This window comes from Carassius gibelio, chromosome B23 (genome assembly GCF_023724105.1).
Source record: "Carassius gibelio isolate Cgi1373 ecotype wild population from Czech Republic chromosome B23, carGib1.2-hapl.c, whole genome shotgun sequence".
Taxonomy (NCBI): domain Eukaryota; kingdom Metazoa; phylum Chordata; class Actinopteri; order Cypriniformes; family Cyprinidae; genus Carassius; species Carassius gibelio.
The window spans coordinates 6,944,132-6,971,884 of NC_068418.1; the positions used below are offsets into that span (position 1 = coordinate 6,944,132).

The following is a 27,753-nucleotide window of genomic DNA, read 5'->3' on the forward strand; positions in this document are numbered from 1 at the left end:
AATGATTATTATGCGGCAAGCGGGGTGTATTTGAGTATCACACATTTGAAGTAATGTTAGGAATCTCCTGCTTGCATTACCGAGCTGATATATACAGTATACATACAAACACACACACACTGTAAAATGTGGTAACCTGCAGTTGGTACATTCAAGAGATGTTTCAGCCTGATCTTATGCTTACATTTAGTTTTGTTGGTGTAACCTTTTATTTTTGTTTTTTTGTAATGTTAAATAAAAACATGTTATTGGAATAAAATAAATGTAATTAGATGTTACTGCATGAGGCACAAGGCACATTAAAAAATGTCCAATGCATATACATACACACACACGTATGTGTGTATAATGTATATATAATGTATAGTGTGTGTGTGTGTGTTATATTATCAAATGAAATTTTTTGAAACATTTTGATTTAACATGTCTTGCATTGAAATGTACAGAAAACATGGTGATTTACTTTTAATTTAACATTTTATTTTCAGCCCTAAAATGTTTTGTCACGTGTGTTTTAAAGAATATCACATTTGTAGGGCTTTATTTAAGTCTAAATAAAAATGAATGCATTTCTTGGCCTTATTGCTGGATACCCTGTATCATATGCAATTGTGCAATATTTCATGTTGATCCGTTATCACACATTTACTGAATTAATGCACTTATTACACTGCTACTCAGTAATTAAGTAATGAATAAAATGGAACATTAAGTTATTATTCTATTACGTTGGAAGAAAAGCACACCGAGTGATAAAACATGACTACCCCAAGGTTTATAAATTTTCTACATTACATTTTAGCCCATAATGCAGCAGTTGTAATAAAAAATCATTCTGATCAAATCTGTTGTTTTATTGTGATGCCATCAGCTGTGTGTGTGTGTGTGTGTGTGTGTGTGTGTGTGCAGATGCTCATCACGCTCTGAGCACAGGTGCAGACGTCACACCGCATGGTTTCAAAGGTCAGAGGTGGCATGTCTACAAGGACCGTCCTTACGTGTTGGACTTTGTGAAAAATAATGCTATTAGAAGTGCATTTGCTTATCAGTTAATTAGTAACTCAACTTGATAGCTTAATTACCGTTTAAAACTGTAAAGAGTCATATGCTGTAAAGAGCTTTATAATGCTTTTATTTAAAACCTACATTTCAATTCTGTTGAAATGTAATTTTGTATAAACCCATGAGCAGGCTGCCTTGGGAATAGTTGCTTGGGAACACTTGTTTTTATGTGCAATATATAACATATATCATAACTTGAGGTCCATTTTGTTATCTGTATTTATCTCTGGCATGTATTTCATGTCACAGTGCCAAAACTGTAATCATTTCAGCTTTGATGTTCATGACTAATTTATTCCAGTAGTATTTTGGCAGTGCTTTGATTGTGTAATATCAGATATCCTGAGGAACGCTCGTCTCTGGTCTGTTTTGGTGATGTTATGTCAGTAGCAACAGCCAAAATGTTATTGGTTGATTTTATTCAAAATGAATAGAATGTGAGTCCTGTGGTGAAATCATGTGGAAGGACGTTTCAGAAGAAGATTCACATTCGTGCAGCACTATGAAGAACAGACAACTGGTTCATCATAAATATCCCCTTATATTAGGACAGAGACCACCAGCTACTGTCACTCAAAGTTACTGTTCAGATATCATGATTTTTATGATAACGCATCTGCTGTTTTTTCTTGACATTGTTGTCACAACACCCGTTAAGCAGTGAAAAATGCTTAGGTACGCTCTTAAAAATACTGCTTTTCTTTTGCCATTAATGGTTCTGTGAGGAATCTTAAACGTCCTTTGAGTCTTTCCATTGTTTAAAAAGTTCTTATAGTGAAAAGGGTTCTTCAGATTATTATAATGATCTTTACACAAAGGAAAAGTTATTTTAAATTGTTCTTCTTTTATGTGAAATCCAGCTCTGGAAGCTTCATTTTTAAGAGTGATTTGAACAGACTTGTAAGGAACTTTTAAGTGTGCAGCTATTGGTGTGTAAGCGGTATTGCTGCGAGTTTTGCAGAACCTTCGGTTTAATCAAGTTCAATGTTCATTGTCTCTGGAGGGTGTTACAATAGTGATAGACCTTCACTGGAGAAAAAAAGAAGAAAAGAAACAATTAAAGTAACAATGTGACAAGTAACAGTTTCCAAGTTTTCAATGTGAAACTTTAATAATAATCATCTAACTTCAAACACTTTTACAAAGCCATAAATTATTAAGGTAAAACACCAATCTTGTAATATTCACTTTGAAACACTTTTTAATAAAAATCTATTTATTGTTTCCTTTCTCTAATCAGAAAATAGCTGTCATGATCTGTGAATCATGCTGATTATTAAAAGTGGACACAGTAACACTCTTAAAGCTCTTTAAAGGTTCTTTATATATAGTAACAGTTATTTAGAACCATCTCAAAATGATTGAAATGATTTTGCTATCTTCATTGTCCAATTTTACATTACTGGCATTATTACAGTACACGGTTATAATTATTGTTGCTGCCAGAAATCTGTTATAAATTAGACTTTTTTTGTTATAAATTAGTTTAATTAGTATATGGTTTCTGTTATATATTGTATTTAACGTTACACATTTAAACATAAAGGCTACTGTTTTTTAGACAAACTTTAAAAAAAAAAAAAAACAGCAAACACACTTGAACTAAATGAATTCGTTTTTTATGTTTACTTTGTAAAAATGTAACTATTTCTAACCCAAAATATAGTGTCCCAGATTTGAGCATGAGCTGTCCCACATTAGAAAATTATAGATTCTTAAACAAATATTGGCACAAAGAAATGCCATTTCCTCTTCAAATACAATATCTGAATTTTTTCTTTTGATTTGATAGGACAACAACTTGTGGATTCCATAATGATGTTAGATTTTGATTTAGTGTTTTGGTTTTATATGATACACGAGTGAAAGTTGCAAAAAGTGTTCCACATTTCTCTAATCTACTCTACCTTGTCACAAAAACATAAAAAAAAATATAAAGGTTATTAAGTTTTCCTTCTAACATTGTGATTTGCTAACAGTCTGTCCATTTTTTTGCTGCTATTGGCAAAACATAATTGTTTCTTCATTAACAAATGGAGAAGACACACTGTAAACGCAGCTGTTGAATATTTCAGATGCATCACTACTAATAAATACTATTTGTTTATGTTCAGTGTCTATTGTCATTTATTAATGCATTAAGCTAATAACTGTTGTTAGAGCACTGTTACATTTGCTACAATTTTATGTCAAAAGAATGCCAACTTACTAACATTTCTATTAAAACATTTATTTCTATTAAACCTTGTATGCCATGTGCTACATAACAGTAATTATGAATTTGTAAATAGGAAGGTGACATTTAGAACATTAAAAAATAGATAGTAACTTTAAATATAATATTAAATAGCACAGGTGCTTTACATGTGCTTTAGTATGTTAGTCAACACATCGAAATAAGTGTACTTCTGAAAGAATGACAAAAGATTTTAAAAACATTATAATTTAAAAATGCACACTTTTACTTTGACGTTATTACAAATTACTGTTTAAAAGTAAACTTACATGTTTTAAGAAAGACAGTCATGAAAGTGGAATCTCTTTAAGTACACATGTTGAATTGTATTTAATTTATATATTTATCTGCAAGTACATATTTTAAAAATACGTGGTTACACTTTATTTTAGGGTTTCCTTGTTACTGTGTAATTATGCATTTATAGTGGTATTATAATAGTAAGTACATGTAACATGTAACAAGGACACCCTTTTAAAAATAAAATGTTACCAAATATTAATATTTAATACAAAGTGCACCTTTTTAAAAGGGTAGAAAGTAATCTCTGGTATTCTCTTTCATATGATCTTCAATTATGACAGCAATATTCATTTTTAATTGAATTCAGTGCATTCAGTAGAACAGGAATGGCCAACATATCTTTTTTTTTTTAAAGCATTTTAATGAATAATCCTACAATTAAAAGACACTAATAAGTAGTCACTTAACAGACACTTTACCCTAAGTGACTTCTAGTACACCATTAACTCCCTCGAATAACCTGAGGTTACGTGCTTTGTTCAGTGCCACAATGATAACTTCTGGACCAACCACTGGATGTTCAGCAGGACTAAAGTCACACACACAACATCCACACACTTCACACACACTCTCAGCGCTAGTGAAATAAATTATTTGGATCCAGTCACCAGAATGACTTTCATTTTTTAGAATTAGGGACAGAAGGATCCAGCAGCGAGCAACACAGACAATCATTTGTGCTGAATTCTGCATTTCACAGTTATCTTTTTATGACTGTGTGGGCAGAGATATTTAGTTTGACAGCCAAGGTCAAGGGTTTTCTTACAGAAAGATTCCATTTACTCAGTTTTCCATGTAAATCAATTCATTGTCAATGGAAACATCTGCAAGATTGGCGAGGGCAACTGTGGGCACATTGTCTATTAAATCATGGAGATATGTACATTTCAGTACTTATTATCATGCTTTTATTATTTTATTTTTGTAGCCATCTGTTCCTGTTTATCCAGAGAATATGCTGAGAGCACAGACTTACAGGAAACCTAGTGTAATCAAGCATTTAAGAATCCGGTGATGACAAAACACACATGACACTTCAGTCAGATCTAAGAGCCTCCTACAGACTTTAAGACTCTCTCTAGCCCCTTTCACACTGCCATTCCGGCAAATACACGGGTAAAGTGTTCCGGCAATTGTTCCCAGGTCACTAGTTTTTTCATTTTCACACTGCCATTGATTACCCGGAATATGTGCGTGCTTTCCAGTGTTGGGTATAGTTACTTTGGTAAGTAGTTAGTTAGGTTACAACGTTACCATCAATTAAAAGTAATCAGTTATGATACAGCGTTACCTATTCATAAAAGTAACGCGTTAGAGTACTCATGCGTTACCTAAAATTAAAAGCCGTTTGCAGCGGCTCACACACGACAGACACAGCCCCCGGCCCCTTTAAATGCACCTAGAAGTCGTGACTCCCGACAATGAATAACGTCAGTCATCCGACTAAATTAACACTGCAGGATAACAATAACAGGAAAGACAGTCAGCAATCGGCTATTCCACATGGCGTTTTATTTATTTATTATCACAGAACATATTATTAATCAAAATTCGCACCTAACGTTACCCAGCCCGGGTAGCCTAGGCTACTGTATATTATGAGCACCACAAGATAACTCCTGATTTTTCTTTAACTTTAAATAATGCAGTTATCAAAGTACAAGTATGCTTACTTGTAAACACAACCTTAAACAGGCTTGCAGATTTAAATCCATTTAGAAATGATGAACAACCAGCCAGCCAATGATCTAACAGAAATTAACAGCTGCCTGTCAAACAAAAATGATAACAAACCAAATTAAATCCTTCACTGCCACACAGGCAAATGACAAATCGCTTAATAGCCGAACTAATTATTATTAAAGTGTCACTCACAGTCACAAGCCTAAATTCGCTTTAACACAGTCCTCTTACATTTACTCTTCAAAGTAGTGATTAAAACGTAGCGTTAAATTTGAGGTAGAATTTTTGGCGGTCGACAGAAGCTTTTCACCAAAGCAGAGTGTGCATTTTACCGTTATGTTCTTTTCTTTTTCATTGACAAATTGAAAATAATGTGCGTACTTCCATAAACCAAACGCTGTCCTCTCTGCTATCTTGCCGGGAGTTCGAAAAAAAAACACACACACACAGGGTTAGGCGCAGGGCACAGACGTATCACAGCCATTGACTTCACGATCACAGAGCTTTGGCTCCACTGATACATCCGCAGGTGGCACAGTAGACCTAGGACTACTGTCTGACAAAAAGCAGGCTGCAGTCGGGATTTTCCTTTCCTTAAAATAACGGATTACTTTTTATAAAAAAAATAACGAAGTTACTGATTACTTACGCACGAAACTAACGCGTTAAGTTACAAATTTCAGGAAAAAAGTAATTAGAGTACTCTAACGCGTTACTTTGTAACGCGTTACCCACAACACTGGTGCTTTCACACACAACCAGTGAAGATCCTGTAACGACACGTGACATCAACGCATGACGTGTAATGTACAAGTCGAAAACGTTAGACGCGTTATACTTTCACTGAAGCAAGCGAACGATCTTGGCATCAGCGCGGAAAGTGAGGAACTAACTGATCTCTGCTTCATTACAGTTTGCACATATTTTTTTGTTGTGAACGTTGATCTTCCTTCAAAACAGCCGGTAAAAGAGTTGCGCGATAACGTGCGTCATCACTTCGACACGGCATTAGATCTGGCTTTTGTTCACACAAACCTCGTCCCGGGATTGAACCCGGCAATGTTACTAGGTCTCCAACCCGGGTTCAATACCAAAACCAATCCAGGGACGTGTTTGCTTTCACACTGAAGACGTGCAGTGTGAAAGGGACTTCTCTCTCTTTAATTCAGCCAAATCCAACTGTTGCTTGTTTTGGGGAGTTTCTGTCTTTAGTCTCCTCTTCAGCCGGTGAAATTCATGTTCAATCGGATTTTAATCTGGAGATTGATTTGGGCAATCTTAGACTTTCCATTTCTTTGCCCCGATTAAGTCCTTGACTAAACTGGGAGGGTGTTTTGGGTTATTGTCCTGATGCAATATGAAGCACTTTCTAATGAGTCTGGTGGCATTTTCTGGAATATTGGTAGTCAAGATGGTTTTGTATCCTTCCATATTAATTCTGCTACTGTCATCATACAATACAATAAGTCATAATTAAAATTGACAGGGCCTGTTCCAGAAACAGCCATGTATGCCCATGTTGTTTTGATACAGTGTATATGTGTGGTTTGTTGTTAAGAATGCACACACATCAAAACAAACTATGATCTATCTTGTTGCAGCGGCAGAACAGTCTTTGAACTGAATGTATTTGTTCATGTCCCTGATGTGATGTCACTAACTAATTCAAAATAAGAGTTCAACAGGGATTTTATACAGCTGCCCCCTAATTTGTACAGCAAATTATAAATGGATTAAAGATCCTTGCTCTCTGAAGTTAGGTACCATTGGTATCAGTGGGCATCTCTGGTAGAACAATTCATTTAGAAAACAGTGTGACAGCAGATGCAGTTTCCAATAGTTACATCAACCATTCTAATTGTACTATTGCTGCTGGGAACAACTTGGTTTACTCTGCCTACTGGTCAGAGGACTCGAGGCAATTGAGATTCCACAACGATGACTACTTGTCCCACTGATAGATTTGGTGTAGATTTTTGCCATTACACACATGGTTGTAGACTTGGTTTCCAGTTTCCAAAACTGGTCAGCTATGATATGGCTGTGACACCATTTTCTCTTTCGGAGCAATTCTCTTGTGTCATAAACCACTTGAGGGAGAGAGGAAGTAGCTGGGTCTATGTAAGATAATTCTGATGATACATAACCAAGTGGTTTAGAATTTAGTATTCCCTCCACTTCCAAAAAAAGAGTTGACAGTACTTCCTCAGACACAACTTGATCCTTAAATACTACTTGAAGACAGGATTTAAAAGAGCATATTTCACGCTCCCAGGCTCCACTGAAATGAGGTGCATGTGGAGGATTAAATGAAAGGAAATAGGGTTTGCCTCATCGAGCAATGAAGCTATGTACAGCCACGAGAAAGGAGTCAGTATCTATATTATGCGTTTAGTGATGGGGTGATAAGGTGCTAATGCAATAGAATGCAAGGTATCAACATCAAGAATTACTCCCAAGGTTTGATCATATTCAGGTTACAGAGTACTTAACCTACTGCTAGCACATATGACCTCGCCATTCTGAAGTGCATGGACAATCAATGCATATCAATGCATTGTGAAGCTGGCATTGGAGGTGCTACAGCCCCATCTACAGCCTGGTAGGTAGCTTGAACCAAGTCTGCCTATATTGTGCGCTGCTCTGGATCTGGTAGGGAGGAGTGAAAGACAGCAAAATGACACATTCAAATGATCTCATTCTGAACAGTTCAAGATAAAGTAGGTGGTGTTGGCCAGTTTTCTGAGTGATTTTCTGAGCCCTTTTCCTCCCTCTGGATGTATACAATGCTTGAAGGGTGGGCAGGGGAGCACAGCAGACTTACAGCAGGCTGAACAGTTCTCTGTAGTCTTCTGATGTCTGATTGTGTAGCTGAACCAAACCAGACTGTTATTGAAGTACACAAGACAGACTCAATGACAGCTGAGTAGAACTGTTTCCAGCAGCTCCTGTGGCAGGTTAAACTTCCTCAGCTGGCGAAGAAAGTACAGCCTTTGTTGGGCCTTTTTCACAATGGAGTCAATGTGATTGTCCCACTTCAGGTCCTGAGAGATGGTGGTTCCCAGGAACCTGAATGACTCCACTGCAGCAACAGTGCTGTTCATGATGGTGAGTGGGGGAGTGCAGGGGGGGGGGGGGGGTTCAGTCCATGATCATCTCCACTTTTTTGAGTGTGTTCAGCTCCAGGTTGTTAAGACTGCACCAGACAGCCAGCTGCTCTGTAAGCAGACTCATCACCGTTCTGGATGAGGCCGATGACTGTAGTGTTGTCTGCAAACATCAGGAGCTTGACAGAAGGGTCTTAAGAGGTGCAGTCATTGCTGTACACGGAGAAGAGCAGTGGGGAGAGAACAGAGCCCTGAGGGGCACCAGTGTTGGTGGAGCAGCTGTTTGACATGAATTTCCCCAGTCACACCAACTGTTTCCTATCTGTCAGAAGGCTGGTGATCCACTGACAGATAGAGCTAGGAACAGAAAGCTGGGTCAAGTTTGGTCTGGAGGGCTGTTGGGATAATGGTGTTAAAAGCCGAACTAAAGTCCACAAACAGAATCCTCACATAAATCCCTGTTCTGTCCAGATGTTGCAGCATGAAGTGCAATCCCATGTTGATTGCATCATCCACGGTAAGCAAACTGCAGGGGGTCCAGTAAGGGTCCAGTGATGTCCTTCAGATAAGCCAGAACCAGTTTTTCAAACGACTTCATGACGACAGACGTTAGAGCCACAGGTCTGTAGTCGTTAAGTCCTGTTATCTTGGATTACTTTGGAATGGAGATTATGGTGGAGCGTTTGAGGCAGGAAGGCACTTCACTCAACTCCAGAGATCTGTTGAAGATCTGTGAAAATATGGGGGCCAGCTGGTCAGCACAGATTTTCAGACAGGCTGGTGTAATGCCATCTGGGCCTGGTGCTTTTCTTCTTTTGTTCTTCTTGAAGACCTGGCGCACATCATCTTCACAGATCTGAAGAGCAGGAGGTGTGGAGAGGGGGGTTGCAGGAGGTGTAAACGGATGTGTAGGGAGATCAGAATGGGTGTTGGGGTTTCAAATCTACAATAACACTCAATTTCAAGCAAGTTGTTGATTAGCCTCAGTTCAGGGGGATGGTGTCTTGTAGTTCGTGATGGCTCTCAGTCCTCTCCACACTGAAGCTGAGTCATTGGAAGTAAATTGTTCTTCCAACTTTTTAGAGTAGCTCTTTTTAGCCGCTCTAATCTGTTTGTTCAGTGTGTTCCTGGCCTGATTGTACAAGACTCTGTCCCCATTTCTGTAGGCATCTTATTTTGCCTGACGAAGATGTCTGAGTGTTGCTGTAAACCATGGCTTATCATTGTTGAATGTTTAATAAGTCCTGGTAGGAATGCATATATCCTCACAAAAAACTAATATAGCACGTTACAGTCTCTGTGAGTTCATCCAGATCGGTGGTAGCAGCTACAAAAACACTCCAATCAGTGAGTTCAAAACAAGATTGTAAGTCCTGCTCTGTTTCGCTGGTCCATCTCTTCACAGTCTTTACTACAGGTTTAGCAGATTTAAGTTTCTGCTTGTAGGTTGGTATAAGATTTGAAATAAGACAATAGGCCAGAGATAATTGCTCATCTACCAACTGAAGCACGGTCAGAAAGCTGTGAGCTATGGTCGAATGTAAACAAGACAGACCCAAAAGATTGTACTCTCAGGCTCTCCTGGCACTGCCCTTTCGACAAGCTTGGTAATCGAAACCACCCACTATCCACAGAGGAGCCCACCATGCACAACATTTATATAGTGCTAGCGTCTCAATATGACCCTCTTGGTTATATTTTGTTTTGCTAAAATCCTTGTTCAAGCTTCAAGCTGGATAAACGAAAAAGGCTGGGATGACAGCATTGAAAGGGAGATGGAAGCTTGACAAGTAATCTGTGGACATGGGAACCACACATAAATCAGTCTTGGAAGACCCCTCCAATGTATTGAGGAGGAAAACAAGAGTACTGACTGATAATGCAAAGTCCTCAAAACCATGAGCACCTGGTTTCAGTAGAGGTGTGCAGAGAATGTTGCATAGAGAATGTCAGGGCTGTCCACAGAACAGCTGCAGCAAAGCTTGCATGCCTCTTGTATAAGGCATGGGGTCATATATGTATCTCTCAGCTATTTGGAAGGCAGCTGGTAATTTGAGATGATCATGTAACACTTGGAATTTATAGTCCTCCGTCAAATGGAGATGTGGGCCCAGGATGCCATCAAGTCCCTTTTTTAACAAAGCAAAATCACTCTCCTCCCACAGGAGCTTAAGCCTTGGTATTTCATGATAGGAAGCAATAGCCATCTCCACCATGCTTGAAACTTGAACTGGCTGTACAGAAGAGAATGGTGCAGAATATGACTGCGGCTGGGCTATTGCATCTAGGGGTCTGGTAGGTCTATAGCCCTGTGGGTATGGATCTAAATAACTTACAAATTGTAGTGGGGGAGGTTCTGAGTACTAAGACATCAGAGGCTGTGCTGGAGCAAATGCTGGTAATGACTGTGTGAACTGTGGTTGTATGTAATTGGGATTAACAGTGTAGTTTTGCACAGGTGTCATCGAAGATGCATAAACTGGTGGTTTGTACAGTTCGGTACAATGTAGATGTAGATGATTTTATTGGAGGTACACTCCTCCACTCTACGTAGCCATGTATTCTCAGTGTACTGCTCAGTCCAATGTCTGTCAGGTGTTGAAGTTTGATAGTCCACATCTGGAGAAGAGACAGTCTCACTAATATGCATATGCTGTAAAGAAGGTGGAACAAGCTGCCGTGGTTGGGAAGTAAGTACAAAGTCCTCGGAATTCGCTGGATCCTGCTATGACGGAGAAACTGTTGTTCTACAGTGTAATCTTGTGATGCTGCCCTGAGGATGAGATGTTGAATACGGCTTGAAGGACCAATTTATTAAAGATGTATGTGTGTGGATGCACTGGCTTTTCAACACCTAGTCCTCAAACTTGATCAGAAGGTTTATAAGCAAAAGTTCATGACAGCTTCTGTTTCCAACCATTGATTTATTCCAAGCAATCTACAATTTATTTGTTTTGATAGTGTATATGTGTGATTTGTTGTCAAGAACGCACACACATTATAACAAACTATGATCTATCTCGTTGCAGCAGCAGAACAGTCTTTCAACTGAACTGACTCCGACAACATGTGATGTCACCAACTTATTCAAAATAAGAGTTCAACAGTGATTTTATACAATTATATTATATCATTACACTGCACACCTTGGATCATTTCCGCGAACATCGTTCTAAGCTCAGAGCTGCAGAAAGAGTATAGCGTTAAATCAAAAAAATCCTAATGAACTTTAATGTGTATCAGTCACTCCTAACTTCATTCTTTGCTACTGTTTCCACTGCTAAAAGGACACACTACCATAACAAAATTAACAGATTTGAATGTCCTGCCCAAAACCATCCATAGCCATCTTTAAGTATGAGCTAAAAACACATTTTTCACATCCATTTTTATTTGACCCTCTAACTCTAGCACTCTCTATTCTAATTCTATTCTTTAAAAAAACTATAGAGTGCTGCATGTTTTCTTAAAAAAATATTCTATATATTTTCTTTTCATTTATTATACAATTAACAGAAGCAAAAAAAAAAAAAACATCTAACACAAGCTTGCTCTATTCTTTTTTCTGTTCTGTCTGTTTTCTTTTAATTTATTATATATATAAAAAAATAACCTTACTACGTGTACTGCGTTTAAGCTAACTGAGACTTGTTATAGCACTTATATATCATTGCTCTTTTGCTGATTTTGATTGCTTCCATTGTCCTCATTTGTAAGTCGCTTTGGATAAAAGCGTCTGCTAAAAGAATAAATGTAATATATATACATATATATATATCCTATAGTTTTTGTTTTTGAATCAGTCACAATTCCATTCCAGTCTCTATAATATTCTGAAGTATGTATGACTTAGATTTCTCCTTCAAATCAAAGTATATGGGGACTTTTTTTATATTTTATAGTCCATTTTATGGTTCACCGTGATCAATAAAATTTGGATTACTCTGAAAAATAGGAGTGCACCCCTGTTCAACAAGCCGTCCGATCTGTGTGAAATGAGTAAGGTAAATGCTTATAGCGTTAAATATGAGCAACAATGATACTGACAAGGAAATAAAACACAACCCGATCACTGTGTTAATCTGAAGGAATTTTCTGTATTGGTTTCTTACAGGTGTTTTACCCATATTTTTTATGACACATTGCAATGTGGGGGTCATTTATGTATTTAGTTGGTTAGTTTTAAAAACTGAAGGTATATGTCATTTTCCACCATGATATTTATTTATTTTTGTCTTAGCAAAAACCTCTAAGTAATTGTGACTTAAATATGAGTCTATGACAAAGAAGAATTATATAAAAACATTTTAAAGCTAAAATTCTGCTGTGTTTATAAAATAAATAAATAAGCTAGTGGTTATGTTTATCTGTATTATGCCTGACATATGCTAAAGGATAAAACTGCTTGGATGCGTGGGTAGTTTTCCAAGCATTTAAAGCTTTGAGTTTTATGTGCATCAAACTTTCACCCTTCTAGAGTAAGATTGTGATATATTATATCATCCAGTCTCTTTAGGTTCAGGAGTTGAACCGCACAAACTCCGTGAACCCACAGATAAGCTAATTAAGCTTTAATCTGAATTATTTTACTGTGGAGGTGAAAACAACAAACAGTGTTTATTACATTTAATTTTTAGCTAGTCCGAGTAGTAGAGTACGTGCATGCCTTTTACTTTCATATGACATTTTTATCTGATATCATAAAGATAAAATAAGCACTGCAGCATAGAGCGTTGATAATTATTAATAAACCTACAACTTTAACCAAAATAACTGCATGACTTTATACTTTTTGTGTTTTTAAATGTTTACTGTAATAATTAGTTGTAACTGTTCATTTTATATTCAAATTCAAATGCTCCATCAACACACTTGAAATGTCTTATATTAAAAATATGAGTTTAGTATTTTATGTTTAGAGTTGAGTATTTTTAGAGCAATATAATATTATTAGTAAGATCACAGCTATATTTATATATTGTGTATGTTTTATTTTATGTTTTAGTTTTTTTCATCTTTATTGGAAACAGTTTCAAAGGAGACTTGTGGTTGTTTTAAATAAATTGTATTCTATGTTGCGTTTTTTTTTTTTATATTAGTGTGATTGTAAACTATTTGTTATCGCTGCCATTTTGAACCAGGACTGCCTGAAAAAAAGAGATGTTTTATCTCAGTTGTATATTTTCCTTGTTAAATAAAGGATAATAATAAATAATAATACTAATCTTTTCTCTCTTTTCCCCTCTTAATACTTAATCTGTATAACAACTGCTAACGAATAAAAACTTACATTTCTTTTCCAACCATGGGTTTTAGAAAAATATGTATTTAGAAAAAAAAAAAATTCTGCATGACTCAATTAATTTTTCAAAATTTTCCAAACAAAACTAACAATTGTATTTTCGTGGCTTTTATTGCATTGAGACTTTAAGGTTTACATTTTGTAAGTATTTTAAATATTCCAGTTTTCTTTAAATAAATAATTATTTTGCACACATTACATGCATTTTCAGACAAGTTTAGGCTGTTCATTTTTTATATTTATGCCTCAAATATATATTAGCTATTTACTATAAAATTGTTTAATTGTCCTACTTTCTACAAATAATATATGCACATAAATACTAAACACTTTTAAATGCTATAAATACTAACATTTATAGTAAAATACCATATAGTCATACTAATTTGAGAAAAAAAAAAAAAAACTACTTTGAGCCCCCTCTGTTAGTTTATTACTTTCTGGATCAGTACATAAAAAAAGAAATACCTTAACGTGATGTGGCAGATTGTCCAAAGCACTGTTGTGATATATATGTAATGTTAATGGATATACCTGATCCTCAACTTTGAATCCCCTGCTTAAAGTGTGGACAGAGGGACTGCTGCTCACAAATACTGACAGACATGACTGTTAATCATTGAACACCACTTTAACACATTCAGACCTGGGCTGAGTTTGCCAAAAGCATCGTAAGTTTAAGTACATCATACACCTACTCAACCCAATAGATCTACAATCATTCTATTCAATTTAGCACAAATTAAAAAGAATTCCCCCACATTAATTAATGTGCATGCAGGATCGATGCACTTTGTGTGTATTTTAAAGGTTTATATCACTGTTTGAGCTGATAATGGGCATGCATTTGAGGCTGGGAGTGTGGTGAAGTGTAGTGCCACCTGCTCTGGACTTTAGATCAGTGACACGCACAGGACTGTCCTGCTGCAGGTGTATATAAGACACCTGCACCTCCTCCACAGGTACGTCCACTGGACTAACACACACACACACACACTCAGCGCACAGCAAAGGTAAGACAATCAAGCTAAAATAATGCGGCTCACTGCTTGCTTGCTGCAAACCATGCTTGGTATTTTAAAAACAAATTCATTTATGTGTTTGTTCTGGATTTGGGCTCTGGAGCTGCTTTTTTAAGTTCTCTTAGGCAGTGTGTGTTTCTGTGTTTAGTGGTCTGTGTGTATCGTAGCAAGGATGTGATCAGTGCTGATGAGTTTGAATCATGAGTGTCAGGTTTACGTCTCTCATCAAAGTGTTGCTTACCTGTGTGCTGCAAATTGCTATATATTGATGTATAAATGGTCTGCTGACAGATCGATCATTTCTTAGTGTTTCTGTAAGTAAGAATCTGTGCGTAGAAAGAAAGAAAGAAAGAAACAAAGAGAGAAAGAAAGAAAGAAAGAAAGAAAGAAAGAAAGAAAGAAAACTTTATTAATTTCAAATGAGAAAGAAATAACTTCTCACTTTGTACTTTTTATTTACTTTTGTACTTTGCTTTCACTTTAAACTGTTCATTGTTTTAAACACTGTGTGCTCTCTGAAAAACCAGACTTAAACGTTTCCTTTCCATTTTCCATTTTTACTTGACAGTTTTTGTTTTGTTTAATCACAGATTTCTAAATGAGAAAGAAAGAAACTTTTTACTTGTTCTTCTGTTTTACTATTTTACTTTAAACTCTTTGTTGTTTTTAAACAATGCTTTCTAAGAAAAAGAATTTAACTTTTTTTCCTTTTTAATGTCCTTTATTTTTATTTTACTCTTATTTTTATTTTCCTTTTTTCCATTTATTGTTTTTTAATCACTGTGTTCACTTTTTTATTGTTTATTTAAAATGTTTCATTGTTTATAATCATTATGTTTTGATGATATCACAGTGATATCATAAACATCATTTTAAATAACAAACGACCCATTTATTTACTTTTTACTTAGTGTTCAGTTTTTAAACACCGCATGCTTTTAAAGAAAGAAGAAAGATGTTTGACTTGTAACTTATAGTTTAGTTTTGCTCTTCTGATTTGTTTTGCCAAACTTTTAGCCAGATTTTACCAAACTTTCGGGACAAAGAATACAACGCATTTCCGTGGCGCAAGAGTGAATAGACTTCAAAAGAAAATGTATCTTGTGAAATGGCTGTATGGTAACATGTTATATGTGTTTGTTGTAACTGAAGGCAATGGCTCGGCTGTCCGAGACTCGTCCCGCCTCGCCGCCACCGGAACTCGGTAGGTGTCCCGTATAAATCCACGTCCACACAGAGGCGCACTTCCTTCCTCCCCTCTGTTCCTGCTTTCTTTCTTTCTTCAGACGCGTGTCTTTTCTCTCGCAGACGCAGAGCTCGCGCGCAAAGATGCTTCGGACCCCGAGCCGCAGTCAAAAGAGTCCGAGCCGGAGGAGCTGGACCCCTGGGACCTGCCGGAGCTCCTGGACAGCGGGGAGAAGTGGTCCGGTAAGGAGCGCAGCGCGCGGGAGCCTCGCCTCGCCTCGGGACTCGAGCTGATCCCCGCGCGTCTCACGCTTTGTCTGTGTTTGCTCTGTTACAGATCTCGACACGAAGGGGAAAGTTCTGCGCGTTATCAAGTCTATCGCGAAGTTCATTATCCTGCTGGGATTGCTCTACGTGTTCGTCTGCTCTCTGGACATCCTGAGCTCCGCTTTCCAGCTTGTAGGAGGTACTTTCTTTGAACTTTAAAGCTTTTTTCATTAAAAGTAGTTCTGTGTGTGTGTGTGTGCGCGCGCGCGCGCCCGTTTTATGAATAAGATAATTGTGCCAAACCACTATACTCTGTGCATTGCATTATATTATTTATATTTTATTATTTATATAAGGCCTTTTTGTAAATTGAGTGACTTTTGTACTTATTCATGCACTTTTAATAAGAATCCAATGTTCTGTGTATACCTTTATAATGGAAAGCTTTATATTTGTTTTACCTTAATCAAAAGTAAAAATTAGAAAGTAGGCTACTAAAGGCCAGGAAGAGACTGAAACATGAGCCCTTTTATGGCCATCCCAAGATTTTTTTCCAGACAATACTGGTAGAGTGGGACCGCCCCCTCTCTCTCTACCCCCCTCCCCCCAACACAATCCTGTTCTGCAATATACTCCTTGTATCATTTGTTCATTTGTTTTTTTTATATTTAATATTGAAAGTTTTATATATATATATATATATATATATATATATATATATATATATATATATATATATATATTATACTATTTTTTTTTTCTTCATTCAGAGTAAACGGTTTGAATATTTGATTTCCACATGTGGGCAGGTATTAAACGGGTCAGTCTTTCGTTGGAGTGGCAAATGAGAGGCAGAATTTGTAAAAACACTTGTGTTTTTTTCTAATAAAATATATTGCTATGCATTTCAAATTAGTTTTAAATGATATATCAATTAAAACGAAAGCTTAAGAACATTTCGATTTTTAAATAATTTCAATCAAACACTGGTGACACAGCCACTTATGTCTGTCATTTTGAAGTAACATCACAGACTTTATATTGCAAGTTATAATAGACAACACCGACAAATCAGCCTAAATCCAGACTTTTCTAAAATGGAGTCCGCCAGCCATCATGAAGTTTTCAAGATCAGGGGACATTTTGAAAATATTGTAACAAAAAAAAAATTCATAAATGCATACTAATATGTAAAAATTAAAAAAAAAAAAAAAAAAAAAAAATGAAAGTTATCAACATAACACCACAGACATGAATTTGGGGAACACAACTTCACTTTTTCATAAACTTAACAAAATATGTATTTTTTTAAAACAATTTAATAAAATTACACGTTAAAAAAAATATATATATTTACATTATAACCACTTTATGTAAAAAATGTTGTTGCAATTACATTCCATGATACGGGAACATGCATATTTTGTCTCCCAAACTCAATTAAATATGTCTTTTCAAAAAAAAGAATTAACTATTAATGGTGTACAAATTGTGTTAACCCTACAGAATACAAACATGCAAACTTTTTTATAATTTATTGGTATTTAAAGTTGTAAATGTAGAAATCAGATATTCAAGTTGTTTATTCATTTTTCTATCCCTAAACGAAAAACAAAAATGTAAGCAGAATTCTTGTTTTTTGAAGAAAAAAAGAAAAAGGATCCGTTTCTTCAATTTTCTACTTTCAGTATTTAGTAAAAAAAACGAATGAACGAATGATGCACTGGTCTGTGGCCGGTCGGTCCATGTACTTTTACGTCCATTTGTTTTTAGTCTTTTAACCCAGAAATAAAACACGGAAAATGTGGTTTTTCCTTAAATGGTTCAAACACTGATGAATAGAATACGCAGACACAAACTCATTTTCATAAATAAAAAGGAATTTTCATGAAGTAATTTCTATTTTTTTTATACTTTTTTTTTGTTTTTACTTTATACTACTATACTTTACTAATATACTGTAGTATTTCACTATACTAAAAAAAACCTCTACAACCATCCAAACGTATGAGGTATCCTATTTTACGCTGTAGAAACTCTGTAGGTCAAACAGAAAAACTTGAAAAGTGGCTGATCTTTTGTAGGTTAGCATCGATCATGCACTTCAAACAAACAGCGTCTTATCATAGCGCATGTCAGTTTAACATGGTTAATCTATAATAGAGGCTGGTTGTTCTTGAACAGAAATAGATGTGCTGTGGACACAGTTAGCATGGTTTGCTGGTTTTGTCATTGTGCTCAGGGAAGGCAGCTGGCGATATCTTCCAGGACAATGCGGTTCTGTCGAACCCTGTGGCTGGCCTGGTGATCGGAGTCCTGGTCACGGTTCTGGTTCAAAGCTCAAGCACCTCGTCCTCCATTGTGGTCAGCATGGTTTCGTCTGGATGTGAGTTTTTCTCTTTGTGTGTGTGTGTGACTCCTGCTCATACACATATCTCCTCTATCATGATAAGCACTGCCTTAAAACAAAAGTATCAAGGGTTTTTTTTGACCAAATGCAACCTTGGTGCATAGAAGAGACTTAACTGTATATATAAAACAGTTTCTATAATTTTTCATTGTATATTTCAGTGTTGGAGGTGAAGTCTGCCGTGCCAATCATTATGGGTGCTAATATCGGCACTTCTGTGACGAACACCATTGTGGCTGTGATGCAGGCGGGAGACCGCAATGAGTTTCGCAGGTAAACCAAACTAAGGAATCAGTTTTGTATCCATACAGTGATGGAAAACATTGAAACACTGTCTTATTTGCATCATTTGTATACAAAAACTGAAAAATAAGTGGTGCAAATTTAATCTCGCACTCTTTCAGTAGCTTTGACTTTACGTGCTGATGAAGGATCTCCGCTTGAACATCTGAGAAATGGGTTTTGTCATTTTGTCTGTGCACCTCAGGGCATTTGCTGGAGCTACGGTCCATGACTTCTTCAACTGGCTGTCTGTCCTGGTGCTGTTGCCTCTGGAGGTGGCTTCAGGATACCTCTACAAACTCACCAAGCTTATAATTGATTCCTTTAACATCCAGACGGGTGCAGACGCTCCAGACATTTTGAAGGTCATCACTGAACCCCTCACCAAGAATATCATTGAGGTGAGATGAGTGGATCTGTTGATTTTATCTAGTAGGTGTTACTACTCGACTGCATCTGTATGCAACTGTATCAGGCAGCCGATCACATAAGATCCACCGTGTCATTGTTATTGTCATGTAAATTAATGTTGGGTAGCAGCAGGATTATTAGGCTGCTGTCACTTTAAGACCTAATCCACAGCTCAATATATCCCATAAAGTGCCCCTTTTTATCTAATTTCTAAATGATTCGGAAGTAACTCGTGCGAAGCAATTGGAAGAATCAGTCTCTCTAAACCCCTCCTTGAGCCCTCACTGCTGTGATTGGTCAGATGGTGCGGTGCTTTGTGATTAGTCCAGAGCATTATGCAGATAGTTTATGTTCACATACAGCTACATGACACACTGCATGAAAGGTAATATTCATTTTGTTTTTTAATTTTTTTCAGCTGGACACGTCTGTGATCCGTGACATCGCCACTGGAGACCCTGCTGCCCGAAACAAAAGTCTGATTAGGATCTGGTGTAAAACCGAGAAAATCACGGTGAGAATGTGAAAGTGGGTTAATAAGTGCAGCACACCCACCATTTCTCATCAGTCTCTAGATTAGGCTGTTGAAACATGAGGAAATAAGATTTATCATACCGATGGGAATTCAGAAGATAAACACTGACTCTATATGTACATAAAAATACAGATATGTGAAGTCAGCATTTTAACTGAAATTAAACATTTTATTTGGAGCACTATGTAGGTATGTCAGCTGGGTATGACATACAACATAATGCACGCAGATATTCAACTCCCAATTGATTGCAATATCTTGTGGTGTTAGCATGTTGCTAAGCTAACAGTGTAACACTAAGCATAAGAAATGGCACACAAAAATAATGGCTGCTTACCATTCCACTTTTAGATGTGCACATACAAACTTCCCTCAGGGGAATCCCTTCTTTTATTTTGAAATGCGTTCCACTTCATGGAGTGGATGAGGGAAGTTTATATGGACAGACCCTCGACCCCTTGATTTTGAGCGAGGGAGCGAGCCACACTTCAGGCTGCTCCATAGACCACAAGGCACGTGACTGTGACATCATCGTAAATTGCGATTAATTTATCCCCACCCCATACATCTCTATAATACATATACAATAAAAAAGTCCATTAATAACAGCCCAAGCATAACTGTATACTTTTAGAATGCTGCAGCAAATATGTAAGGGGAAAATTTAAGTGATCAAGTGCTTAGGACGTTCCAATTCGGCCAACTGCTAGAGTTCTGCCAGTAGTGGGCACTCATGCAACGTAATCAATGAGTAAACTAGACGGAGCCAAGTTTGCTAGTGAAATGCATAAAAAAAATGGACTGGAATGGAGCCAATGTGTAAAAAAAAAAAAAAAAAGTCACTTAACATATACCTAGTAACTCTGTACATTTTTCAAAAACTTGTCCCTGTGCACAGCACGCAGAGGCTAAAGTAGGGCTGCGTCTGAAATCGCATACTCTGACTAGGTAGGCTACTTTTTAAAAATATGTAATTCTCGACTGAAAGGAGCAGCAAAAAAAACGTATTTGCGATTTTTATATGAGAGTTTATATGTTTCTATTAGGTGCCTTTTCAATTCACAATTTCAATTTGAATGGTAATGGAGAAACAATGATTGTCACATGACCTACCAGCTTCAGTCGCATCATTGCCAGAATACACCACACTTCAGAATTATGCTGTTAGTAGTAGGTTATCCGGGTGCCTACTTTTTTAGGCTATACTTTTTTTAAACTGTGAATTCGAACACCATTCTTTTGTCACATGCTGAGTTTCGCCCACTATATAGTAGGGAAGTATGAGATTTCAGATGCAGCATTGGTTGGTTGTTTTGTTAGTATGTTGGTAAGCTAACAATGCGACACTGAGCATAAAAAGCTTCATATTCTCTCCTTAATGTAAGGTTTAGGTCTAAAGATGTATTTTTGTCTGTTTCAGAACCTTGTGAATATAACGGTCCCTGGATTCGCAAACTGCACGCCTGGCGCCCTCTGCTGGGAGGAGGACGGCCAGATCTGGACTCAAGAGAACCAAACTGAAACCAACAACTTGGAAAAATGTAAGTGCCTCTGCTTGCTTTGTGGCTCTTGTAGCAACCAGCACAGGAACTTCCTGGATCAACAGAGACCGAAGCCTAATGCCAATCCATTTCCAGTCCTATTCCTTACATCGTTGACTTCTTTCAGCTCTAAGCCATAGATCGTGATTTCACTCTAACCTCCATGAGGACAACAGATTCTTATAAAAGCTGAGAGAGATCTTAGCTTCACCTTTCCCTCTACCCCATCCATCTACTCTACCTTTTCAATAGGGCTATTCTTCATGACCGGCTCGGGCACTTGAGGCCAGTGCACCTGAACAAAGAGCCTCTGCCAGTTTGGCAGCAGGGCTTCTGCTCTGGGTATGAATTTGGCTGATTTAAATCAATTCAAGTAGATGGATCGCATGTTGAAATTCCAGTCTTGACTTGGTTCAGTGGATTTGAGTATGTAATCATTCTGTGCTCCTTCAACTGTGTAAGAGTGTGCTCAGATTTTCAAGAAGCCCCATTCAGCAGCTATTCAAATGAGAATATGAAGATTTATATCAGGGGTTTTCAAACTTAATGCCAAGGACCCCAAAATTTGTTAATCCCCTTGCAAAAAAAGAATGGTGCATTTATTATTTGTTTTAAATAACTCTCTTTTTTTTTTTATTCTTTGTGACGATATAGTAATGGCAATGATCATGGTCTCAAATAGCATAATGGTCAATATGTTCTTAATATCTGAAAATATCCTTCTGTATCTTAAGATTTGCTATATTATCTGGTCCATTTAACCAGAATTAGCATTTGCAATTAATAAAAATAAATGTAACTAGTTACTATCACATTTTTCTGTAATTAATCATGATTAAACGCATGTTGATAGTTATGTCTTAATCATGTCACACATAATCTCCAAATTCATGTAGAAACAACAGAATGCAATAATGCAATGGTATATTTTAAATATTAGTTTGATGGCATATTTTTACTAAGTAGTCTATTAATGAAGACCAGTGTCACTGATACCAATAATGCGACTGATGTCTCTATTAAATGTTCTCTCCTAAATTTTTGCCATTAATTATAGCCATTCGGCATTAGTTTAATTACAATCCATTATTTTAACAACTGAACAGGTTTTAAAAATATATATAACTTAAACATTCTTCACATAAACTATAAAATGTTTCTCCACTATAAACTGAAAATATATTCATCTTTATGCAAGCTACAAAAATGAATCCGCAAGATGTGTGCATTCACTGAAAAGCTTTCTATAGCATTAAACTGATTGGGAACCACTGGCTTATTCAAATAATGCAGCAGGAGTCCAAAATGAATTTATTTACTGGAAAAAATGAGAAGTTACTAGCAAATGTGCAGTGCCTTTGAAATCAGAGTCTGGTCCAGCCAACTATTTTATGGACCTTCACTGAAAAGATTTCACACAAACACATAGGGATATTATTATATACAGGCACAATTATTGATAAACACTCGCTCACAGGCAAATGTGTGTCACCTAAACATTACACGATGATAAAGTTCTGCCAAAGTTTGCGGAGGCAGATGAATAAAGCATTGTAAATTATCTGTATTGATAATCTTAAGATTGCTAATCAAAAGCTAGCATTGTTTGATTCGACCCTTTGATCTTTAGGTGCAAACCTTTCCCTTATGAAATTGTGCTTTTAATTATATTGTATTTTATTATATTACTGTAAAATATTAAGACTGTTGGTTTATTTACTTTTACACAAATTGAAATGATTTATAAAAATTTAAAAAAATTATGATAATTGGTGAACTGTCTCTTTAATGTTTTATTTTTTTAAAATAATTGAAATTATACTCTAAAGATGTCTTTGTGTCATTGATTCATTCGATTTGTTCAAAGGCTGGCTCATTCAGAAACTGTACTTGCAGAAAATATATTTTAGAAATATAAGGTCATGAATAATGTTTGCGGGTTTTCAATTTGACAAGTGCCCCAAAATAAATCTAACTTCTTGCAAAATTCAGCTCCAATCCTGATCAAAAACACCTTGATAATTAGACCGGTGTGCTGGAACTGAACTTTAGGAACAGGTTTTGACACCTCTACTCTAGAAGCATCACTAAACTACACCAGCAGGGAAACTGGACACTAACTTTCCACCAATGCTTTCATGAACCTTCTGTATATTTCTGTAAGCTCTGACCGACTCCTCATCTCTTCAGGTACTCACATGTTCGTGTACGCTGGTCTGCCGGACCTAGCGGTGGGCTTGATTTTGTTGGCTCTGTCGTTGCTGGCCCTCTGCACCTGTCTGATTCTGATCGTCAAGCTGCTGAACTCCATGTTGAAGGGTCAGGTGGCGGTCGTCATCAAAAAGGTGCTCAACACAGGTGAGTCAACATCAGAATCATCTGCTGATAAGCTCTGCTGCTAATTTCCAGCATTAACCTCTGATACGCACTCTTTGTAGTATACGACAATGTGCGTCAATACTGAACTTTTAAGTTGAAAGTTGAGGACAAAGACGCATGTGGCAAATATTTGACCTTCAGCTAAAAACATAGATGTGGCAACACACCCTTCCCAGATTCCCTCTTATCACATTCCTGTAGGCGTAGTGCTTGCTGGAAGTGTGTTAGTATGTGTCCTGTCATATGATAGTCGGCACAGGTGATCCAGTCCTGCTGTCTGATGAGCTGAACAGGAACATTATATGAGCCTGAGTGTGTCTGAGTGCCACAGGTGTGTGTGTATGTGCATGTGCTGTTGGTTTCAGACTGCGCTCAGGTACATGCCCATAACTTCCCACACAGGCTATCCACTCTACTTGCATTTATGCTTTGTGGAGAGTTTTAATGCAGCCATCACTTAACAAATACACATACTAAATGTACTGTTCATGGGTTTTCTAATACGACTTTGACTGTTGCCAGATTTCCCTTTCCCCTTCGCCTGGGTCACTGGATACATCGCCATCCTTGTTGGAGCCGGAATGACCTTCATTGTTCAGAGCAGCTCTGTCTTCACCTCAGCCATCACTCCACTAGTCGGTCAGTATAGAAACCCGGATGATTGGACCGGTTACCAAACTGGTAAAAAAAATTTGGTCAACTATTACGGTTGATCTAGACAATCTGTGTGTCATTTTATGGCACTGCATGCATCAGTCTTGGAAAGGGCAATCCCAGTATGTCCTACAGAATCCAAGGACAGACATAAATTAGTACTTTTTTCTCAAATGTAGATTTTATAAAAATGCTTTTATTTTTAACTTTATTCATCTGAGAATCCTTGCTTCCACAAGAATATGTACCGTATTTTCCGGACTATAAGTCGCACTCTTTTTCATAGTTTGGCTGGTCCTGCGACTTTTAGTCAGGTGCGACTTATTTATCAAAATTTATTTGACATGAACCAAGAGAAATGAAACGAGAAAACATTACCGTCTACAGCCGACAGAGCGCCCTCTCGCAGCTGTAGATGGTAATGTTTTCTCTTGGTTCTAAATAAATTCGACTTATAGTCCAGTGCGACTTATGTTTTTTTTTCCCTCGTCATGACGTATTTTTGGACTGATGCAACTTATACTGAGGTGCGACTTATAGTCCAAAAAAACGGTAATTGCACAACCGTGATAATAACAAAAGTTTCTTGAGCAGCAAATAAGCATATTATACTGATTTCTGAAGGATCATGTGACACTGAAGACTGTAGTAATGATGCTGAAAATACAGCTGCGCATCACTGGAATAAATTACATTTTGACATATTTGAATAGAACACCATAATTTTAAATTGTAATAATATTACAGCAATGTATGTAATTAATGAAGCCTTATTACGGTTTTCTCTCTGTTCAGGTATTGGTGTCATTAGCATCGAGAGAGCGTATCCACTCACACTGGGCTCCAACATTGGCACAACCACCACAGCTATTCTAGCTGCCCTCGCCAGTCCTGGAGAGACACTGGCCAACTCTCTACAGGTCCGTTTCTGCACTTCTCATTCTTCTCATTTGATTTAATTTTATTACTCGGGTTATAGATTAAAGACTATCATTTGTGTTTTCTTCCAGATTTCTCTCTGTCACTTCTTCTTCAACATTAGTGGTATCCTGCTCTGGTATCCCATCCCTTTCACACGCATCCCCATCCGATTAGCCAAAGCTTTGGGCAACCGAACAGCCAAGTACCGCTGGTTTGCGGCACTGTATCTCATCCTGATCTTCCTCCTCTTCCCGCTGTTAGTCCTGGGTCTCTCCATCGCAGGGTGGCAGGTCTTGGTGGGGGTTGGAGTGCCCGTGGTGGTTTTGGCGATCGCTGTGATCGTGGTAAACATTATGCAGAAACGCTGCCCACGTTTCCTGCCATCATTCCTCCGCAGCTGGGACTTCCTGCCCAAACCGCTGCACTCCTTCAAACCCTGGGACAAAGTGGTGACCAGCGGCATGACCTTCTGCAGGACTCGCTGCTGCTGCTGCTGCAAGTGCTGCAAAGAAGAAGAGAAGGATGAAGAGAAGGATGAAATGAAAACCAAGGATAAGACTTTAGAGATGTATGACAACCCTGCGCTCACTATAGAGGATGAGGCCAAAGTAACAGCCACACATTTATAATGCATTGGCAATCTGGTAATGCTCAAACACGGCACATTGGGTCCATGTGCAACTTTGTTGTTGATGACTGCAACATATTTAATCACTACAATTAAATCTTAGCAAAAGTATAGAGTTCATAATTAGACTGCATTTACACTGGGACAAAAACAAATCCGATTTTTCTGACACCTGATCAGAATTTGCACGAGATCGTGGTTTATTTAAATTTTTTTGCATTTGATCTGGAACACTTCTAAATGTGGACTTTAATCGGATACATATCTGATATCTAGAAATTTGACCTGCATCTAAACACAAAAATATACACACACATACACATCTGATTCCCCACAGAACTCAGAGCCACCACAATGCGATGGCGACATGTTTGCCAATAAAGATCCATGATCCAAGATTCAATAGACAACCATGACCGCTATTGTTCATGCTAGCAAATAATGACTACTCAATAGTAGTAGTGTCAAAGTGAATGTAAACAGACGGGCCAAAAAAAATCAGATCTGGTCAAAAGATCAGATCAGTGCATAAGACTTGCAGTGTAAATGCAGCCTTGAAGACCCTCTGAAATCAGTATGTCTGGCCTCAACTTCCTGTTTTAACAGGAAATACATCAGCACAGGAACGAGTATTGAACTTGTCAGTCAATTTTTATGTGGTCTTTAAGAACAAAGAAATTGCATCAGGTACATAGACCACAATAAAATGACATCGTAGTGCAGAGGTTAAAATCTATCTCTAACTGTTGATAACATTATTGTAGTTGTTTGTGCATGATGTACCAGTAGGAGGAGTCAGGGCTTTTATAAAAGTCTGTGTTTGTGTAATTGTTCAGTATTTATTTCTGAAAATGGTAATGCGGTGGTAAGAAGCCAATGAAAAATGCACACTCTTGGCAGTAATTTTGCACATTATGTGGAACGATGTTAAAATGCATTTGTATATGTTTTTAAATATTTGTAAACAATCTTTTGTGTCTGGTTATACTGTTGTATTTTGTTAATTTTTATTAAGCTTAGGCTTAAAATATTTCTCTACTCAGATGTAAGATATATTGTATTTAATATTTAAGATTACAAAGGACATTAGCTCTGATTTTTTATCTATGAAAAACATTGTGCCATTTAAAACCTGATGTTTACTTTAATACCACTAAACTGTTCATTAATTTATAACTTCTTATCCCTTTATTGTTTTATTGTGAGTCAAAGATGCCCCACTGTCTATTGGTATTGTTTTAATTCTTATTGCATCTTCTTATCAGCTTGTGTGGGTGACTTCTGAAAATGTTATCTCGAGCATAGGGTAAGTAATGAGATACAACCCAGAAACTCTATGTACTATACAGTAGAGAAACTAAGCTAAGTCCATGTCACAGTTGAAACTTAGAAAATACAGATGTAGAATTTGTTCATGAATATTTTGTGTATTTACCACTTAGTGCCTCAAAGCAAAACTCTGTATAATCATATATTTTATGCTATTTGTGATAAACTTAGACAAATCCAGTTATTAGTTCATTCTCAGAATGTGTTTCTATCAACCCACACATTATAATCTAAATAAAAAAATTCAAACTGACATCAAAGGTCTAGCTGGGACAAAAGTCAACTATAGCCCTGTTTGGATGAGATTAGGACCACTGTACCAGGGATTTTACCACAGGATGTCTTTAATATTAATGGCCAATTTGCAAAAGAAAATAAATCTCAAAGCACAAAAAAAAAAAAAAAAAAAAATTGGGGAAAGTGTTTAGTTAAAAAACTTTATTCTCAATAAAAACGTCTTGTGCATGAGTAAATTGCAGAATTTTCATTTTTAGGT

General features: G+C 37.0%; 1 protein-coding gene across 1 annotated transcript; it reads left to right on the plus strand.

The window, feature by feature from the left end:
- Positions 1 to 14,656: 14,656 nt before the first annotated feature.
- On the plus strand, positions 14,657 to 27,445 carry slc34a2b (solute carrier family 34 member 2b). Its single transcript, XM_052594959.1, has 13 exons — positions 14,657 to 14,706; positions 15,868 to 15,919; positions 16,024 to 16,143; positions 16,238 to 16,366; positions 18,410 to 18,553; positions 18,739 to 18,850; positions 19,065 to 19,260; positions 19,689 to 19,784; positions 21,226 to 21,346; positions 23,537 to 23,704; positions 24,248 to 24,364; positions 25,175 to 25,299; positions 25,390 to 27,445. The coding sequence occupies exons 2-13, from the start codon at positions 15,871 to 15,873 to the stop codon at positions 25,927 to 25,929; spliced, it is 1,917 nt and encodes a 638-aa protein (XP_052450919.1). The 5' UTR covers positions 14,657 to 14,706; positions 15,868 to 15,870; the 3' UTR covers positions 25,930 to 27,445.
- The last annotated feature ends 308 nt before the right edge of the window (positions 27,446 to 27,753 follow it).